This window comes from Mytilus trossulus, chromosome 14 (assembly GCF_036588685.1).
Source record: "Mytilus trossulus isolate FHL-02 chromosome 14, PNRI_Mtr1.1.1.hap1, whole genome shotgun sequence".
NCBI classification, from domain to species: Eukaryota; Metazoa; Mollusca; class Bivalvia; order Mytilida; family Mytilidae; genus Mytilus; species Mytilus trossulus.
Window position 1 is genome coordinate 31,953,432 of NC_086386.1, and position 7,154 is coordinate 31,960,585.

At 32.5% G+C, this 7,154-nt stretch overlaps 1 protein-coding gene across 1 annotated transcript; it reads right to left on the bottom strand.

The window, feature by feature from the left end:
* Positions 1-6,391: 6,391 nt before the first annotated feature.
* Positions 6,392-6,886, bottom strand: LOC134697666 (serine-rich 25 kDa antigen protein-like). The gene has a single exon (XM_063559949.1). It carries the CDS (start codon positions 6,884-6,886, stop codon positions 6,392-6,394), a length of 495 nt encoding a protein of 164 aa, XP_063416019.1.
* Positions 6,887-7,154: the final 268 nt, after the last annotated feature.

A 7,154-nucleotide genomic window follows, 5' to 3' on the forward strand; every position in this document is an offset into this window, starting at 1 on the left:
TTCCCTCCGATTTTAGTGTTCTGTTAATATGTTTTATGCTCTGTAATTGATCTTTTCGTTTTAATTTTTTCGGTTATGGTGTTGTCTGTTTTTCTTCTACTGTTGGTTTTTGATAAAATTGAAACAGTGTTTCCATTTTCAGATTGCCAATTACAGCCGACAGTCTTGAAACTTATTTTCCTTTGACCAAACTTTTTAAAGGAGATAAATCTTTGTGTCAACTTTAATTAAAAAAAGATGATTTTGTAAGCTCATAAGACAATGACAAACTTTTTAAAGGAGATAAATCTTTGTGTCAACTTTAATTAAAAAAAGATGATTTTGTAAGCTCATAAGACAATGACAAACTGACAACGAAAAGGACGATTTCGTAAGCTTACAAGACAATGACAAACTAACAACGCCATGCCAGAATTTTAAAAAGATCAAAAGACAAACAACAGTTTACAAAACAAAACAAATAAAAACTTGACTGGGCAGCACAAACCAAAAGCAATCTCCAAACACACAACATAGAAAACTAAGACTGAGCAGCACAAACCAAAATAGAAACAACAAACTCCAAAACACAACATAGAAAAATTGACTGAGCAGCACAAACCAAAATAGAAACAACAATCTCCAAAATACAACATAGAAAACATGACTGAGCAGCACAAACCAAAATAGAAACAACAATCTCCAAAACACAACATAGAAAACATGACTGAGCAGCACAAACCAAAATAGAAACAACAAACTCTAAAACACAACATAGAAAACATGACAACGCAAACATCACCAAAACTGGTTCTCTCCAATTTATATCGTTTGGAGTGTTTGAGTAATAACTCTGGCTTTTAATTAACCTTATATTTTCCTTTAAACTTCCTGAGATAATTATATAAAGAAATCTTTGTTGATAGACTTTTTTGCAACATAAAAGACTAATATATTGACTAACAATATACCATCGTCTTTTTTCCCAAGTTAACGGGACCATCTGTATCTTTAATAAATCACCAATGAATGACTCAGTGTCCAAGATCTACAATTTAATTAATTTGAAGTGTTATAATGATAAGTTTACTTTAAACACCTGTCCTTGTATAACTTATAAGGTATTTTAATAATGTCAGAATTCTTTTCAAGTTTGTCGTAATTTCTGTCGTTAAGATGAGTAAAGCAGATAAAGTAGAAAATTATCAACCAGTGTTGTTATTGTTTAATAAAGAACCTTGCAATTTGACTACTTTGAAACTTAGATATTATCATTAAGCATTTTAGCTACAAAGATCAAAAGCTATGTCATCGAAACGTTTATCTGACAGGTAGATCAGCATAATCCATCAAAGGCGGCATTTTCGTTATAGTTTCAAAAAAGGATTTCTTCATGTTTTAGGTTCCAAAAGAAAAACATAAAGAATAATTTGTCTGACCAATTTTATTTCCTATAATTATATCCTTAGATGACATTCAGAGTTAAATGCAAATTAGTTTCCCAGTAATGCATAATGTTCAATGCTTTTTGTAGCTGAAATTCCTTCGGTTTAATTTTGTTTCACTAATATTTTCTTTTCTTTTTATCATTTGCAACAGATACAGTTTGTACACGTTCGACAACTGGGGAACTGTGATCATTGCAGCAGCAAAGTGACAACATCCGAGTGCTGGTGCTCATACTTGAATTCATTGGGTTCGGTTCGAAATATGATTTTGCTTAAACATCGCGAATTTACATCTACTCATCTTTTTTTTCGTATCATGATTAAAAACTTATAAAAATTGAATTTATCACCATTCACGTAAGGCAAATTTATATGCACTTGTTTACTTAAGCTTCTAAAGGCTTCTGAATATAAGGTAACGAAAAATCAATCAAATACTCTTGTTAGTATATTTATATAAAATTACTTTAGAGCAAACCAATATATTTTCCTTTAATTTGTCAGGAGGCAAATATTTTATAAGCCCAGCAAAATTTATTTTTTGTGACGATTCAAAAGAAATGTGTCCCCTGCTCGGTGACGAGCTTACCCTCAAAATGACTAGGTCAACAATGAAATATTATTCTTTATGTGAAGCGCCAAGTAATTCAAATATAATATAAAACATTTAGAAATTTCTTCAAATTTTAAACCATTAAATCAATAAAAGTAAGTTTAAGATCTGATCTTCTGTATCACGGTTGATCCCTGCATATCAATGTTATAGAATATTTGAGAAAAAGTACACAAATTACAAAGAGAACTGTTTAGCTTTTTCTTCGCGGGTGGTGGACCATATTTTTTGATAAATTTAGCATATATTGAAAAAGAAATCTTTTTTTCGTGACACAGATTTGAAAACTGTGCCATCTTATTTTGTTTTACATTTTTTTTTTTTTTTTCACATGTACTTTATGCTTTCACAATCCGCCTATTTTTTAAGTAAATGGGTGTTTAATTTAATGAAATAACGCGGAAAATTGAAACAAACAATATGTAGTACGTCATAATTTCAGCTCAAGAGCACTAATGGTAAAATTATTTGAAATTCAAAACGATCATTAACCTTCAAATTTTGACCTTTTGTAATTAAACGGTGAATTCTTGCACATTAAAAGAGTATTATTTCCCAAAGTTGGCAAAGAACATGTTAAATGCTTAAAAGGTTATATTAACCCCGAGGCAAGTGCAGTTTTTTGTTATTTGAGAAGGTCTTATCGTTAGATAGATCCCAATCAGTAGAATAGAATGACCGTTAGTATGGCGCCTTAATACAAAGTTCTTGTCCAAAAAATAGAACGCACAGAAAAAAATTGGGAATGCGTGGTCCCTTTATTTGACTGTGATAAATAGTTGTGTGACTGTATTTGGAGTAATCACTTCGTCAACAATTGTAAAAGAATTGTTACATGCAGACTTGTCTCGTGCAATGCCAGAAAATTACAAATCTACCCCTGAGTATTGCAGATCGTATACTATGCGGTCATCAGTGAACGTGAGACCTTTCTCTCTTGTAAAATAATGGTCTTTTGCGATCAAAACATATCTCCTTATTTTTTTATATCATACAATATTTTGGTTAACATAAACAAGTTTTAAAAGATGGATGGCATCTTTGAATCAAATACTTACAAATCACGACATTTTTGTTATTGTGTTGTTGGGTTGCTAATTAACAAATACAATGATTCGTAAGAATTCCGTTGTTGTTACTTTTCTGTCTTGACACAGGAAGACGGTTGAAAATTTCAAAGTTATATTTACTTTTAACATAGCGATTACTTGGCACAATTGGTGTCCAAAAATATGATAATAACATAAAGCAGCCTATGTAATTGTGGGCAAGTTGAGAGCAGCAAACACTATTTGCTAGAATGTCATAATTATAGACTCATCAGGGCACAAACCATTTCTACACTACCAATATATAATGTACAAACATTAGTATCAGGCAGTGAACTCATCAGTGATGAGGAAAACGAAAATATTTTTAAAGTTGTACAAAGATTTATCTTAGAAACAGGGAGATTTGGTCCATAACAATTATCTTTATATCGATGTCGATTTAGATGTTGAAACTTTGATTTAATGTTATCTTTTTTTTTTTCGGAACATTTACATATATCTCATATACATGAACCATAATTATGATAAAAAGAGTTGATCACATTTTTCGATCAAACTGACTTCTAAGTAACGGGCAAACCACAGAATAAACATGTAAAATGTGAATTGAAAATTAGATTATACGAGTTTCTCATATACTATGTTCCTAATTTTGTCATTCTTTTTAAAGGGAGACGGATTTATATAAGTTTTTCTTGTTTCCGAATCCCTGTATTTATATTGTATTATTATATTTCATGCACTTTTTCTGAATAAATATTGTTTAAACTAAAGCAGGAATCCAAAAATAGCTAGTAGTAGCCGGTTCACATCCATGTTCTTTTCAAATGTTTGGTCTTTGTTTAATAGTTGACTCATTAGCATCATATACGTTTATGTAGATCTCAAACTAATAAATATAATTTTTATGTATAGATATCAAACTTTGAGATATAACTTTTCAAACTATGAAATATATATACTATAAATATACTCGGAGTATATAAATAGTTTTTATTCGATTGATCAGGGAACTAGCTCTCGGACTCGAATTCAAGCCCCACACATCCATAGAACAAAGAGGGATGAAGATATAGCCGAAAATGATTTATTACTTGCAAAATTACTTTTGAAGTTAGATATGACACAGCGCTACTATTACAGGTCAAAATTTCTTTTTTGAAGCAGATATATAGGTGAAAGATGAAATGAAATTATACTGAGTGTAATTTGATAGTCACGGGTTACCGACTCTTTTAGGACAGCCATTGACTTAAAAGTGAACGAAGTTACTTTGTATATCATAAATTATAAATAATTTTGTTCGAGATCACAAATCATATCTGCTTTGAATGATATTTCGTTTAATTGCACTGAAAAAAAAAATGAAATGTCGGTCATTTAATGTCATAAAGTCAATTTTATAATATAAAAAATACATGTATTATGGTTTTGACCTTATGATCTTTCAGTGGTATATAATAATTTCAATATGTTTTTCACACAAACCTAAAAAAAACCTCTCATAATGTCGAAAAGTAACTGTGTTACCATAGACGTAAAAAGAAATGTGGGTTATTAAATAAATATATATCGGGAATTTAGTTCGCTGGTACGGAAAATTTTAAAGCTTAAATAACCGTAAAAGCTAACCAAAGTATTGATATTTTTTTTAGGTCTAATATCGTTTTATTTTTACTGAAGGGTTAAGTTCCTATCGACTTTATATGTCAGTTGAAGATCAAATTTAAAAACGATTTGCGGATTATCTATATTAGTAAAGCAATACTGTTAATGGGACAACCAAGAGACAGGGAACTTTTTCCCCAGCCGGAATATTCATTACCATCTGTGGCTATCGCTCCTTTCCTGTTGTTCGCATTTATATGGTTAGACTACATTAGTTGTTCAGATTTTTTCAACTCTTACTAGGACAGAATATCCATTTCCAAAAGTCTGCTTTTTACCTCCGGACCCCGCGGAAAATATCAAATGGTCGCTCCACAAACAAATTCCGTTAAGCATATACAACTAGGAAATCGAAAGATTCAAATCATACATGCAAAATGAATTAAAGGTCAAAAGTATAGTTGAATATCTAATGCTTGTAGGTTGCTTTATGTCAAGGGCAATCGCAAAGAGAAGAAGATGATCTAAAAGTAAGAGACCCCGGAGTGAAGCGTATGCATTTTTTTTGGTAAACTGAAAGTAAATGGCATATTGGGTGAGTTAATGAATTAAGGGTCAATACTCGCTTTTTATCGTTGAATTCATCCTTAAATATCCCAAAATTTCTAACAGGACGTGGTTGTTATTTTTACAACGTAAACAGCCAAAAACACGTTTTCAGCATTGTTTTACTATACTAGACGGAATGAATGCAGATAGCCATATGTCTTTACCACAGCTAACCTTATAGAAACGTGTTAAAGCATTGATATGTGAAATGATTCAATAGTTTTTTCAATTCCGACTAGTAAAATATATATTTTTAGAAATATCCACGCAATAGAAATAGATGAATGAATAGCTTCAATCGAGAAAGAAAACAAATACAAAACCATTTTGTAAAAATGAAATGACTAAAATCAGCTTAACTTCCTAAACTTGTCCAATTGTATCGCGATTTCGCGGGCATCTTTTAGTATCTACACTGAAAATACAGAGCTCTTTATCGCTCTGAGTTGAGAAAAAGTATAACGAAATTTAACAGGGACTATACAAGTTCCCCAAATCAACACCAGCATCACTTACTAAAATTAAATCCTTGTTTTAAACTATAAAGTGCACTACACTAAACTCTTTTTTCTTATTCTCGTTCACAAACCAAAATGGTAGTGCAATAAATATTATTCAATTTATTTTATTATCTATATGGCAGATAATAATGACCAAAATCTTCAGATATCATACAACGTTAATAGTCAATTCCGATCAATACAGGTATAAATCCTAACGAGAATACGTCAGTCGAATATTTGATCGTAATTTTGGCTTTTGATCTGTGCAATAACGTTGTTAATTCGTACAAGTACTCTAGAATTTGTTTACTTTTTCAATGAATGTGTAAAAAATGAAGGATGCAATATCATTATATGTGCATCATTTATGCTATGTCTATTTGCTAAAGAAAATTATAATATTCATTATTGTGTAATTGGTTTGTGATTTGTTTTTCGAGTTTTTCGTAAATTACTTACATGCGATCATATGCAGATGATCAAAAGTACTTAGTGAAATTCCTGCTCTGTAGAAATTTCAGTTAAAGCAAAAAGGACAAGAACGTGTAAAATGTTGTAATGTTGAACTTCTATTTTTGGTTAGGGTGAAGGTTCATTATATTTTTTAAAGATGTGTCGGTAAATAAAGCAGAGAACCGGAATTGAATTCATGTCACGTTGATTGGATGACAGTCGACCATCAGGTATGTCACGTTGATTGGATGACGGTCGACCATCAGGTCTGTCACGTTGAGTGGATGACTGTCGACCATCAGGTCTGTCACGTTGAGTGGATGACGGTCGACCATCAGGTCTGTCACGTTGAGTGGATGACGGTCGACCATCAGGTCTGTCACGTTGAGTGGATGACGGTCGACCATCAGGTCTGTCACGTTGAGTGGATGACGGTCGACCATCAGGTCTGTCACGTTGAGTGGATGACGGTCGACCATCAGGTCTGTCACGTTGAGTGGATGGCGGTCGACCATCAGGTCTGTCACGTTGAGTGGATGACGGTCGACCATCAGGTCTGTCACGTTGATTGGATGACGGTCGACCATCAGGTATGTCACGTTGAGTGGTGGCGTCGACCATCAGGTCCACCGTTGACGAAGCAGATTCATTGCCGGGCAACGAAGCGCAATCACAGTCGACGTTAACGAGACATTAATGGTGCTTGATTTAATATAACACATCTAAAGAGTATTGCAACATAATGTGTTTAACAGTTCTGTATTTGAAGAGATGCAATCTTCTATAGTAGTATTTGGATTTGTCGATCGCAAATATTCGTTTAACACGCTCCGCTCTGCGCCGCATGTAACACTGCATTTGCGAACGTCAAATTCATAATTGACGGTAG

What these genes read in the sequence shown, in the direction of transcription:
- LOC134697666 (XM_063559949.1), bottom strand. Translation starts at nt 6,886, where the DNA reads ATGGTCGACGCCACCACTCAACGTGACATACCTGATGGTCGACCGTCA.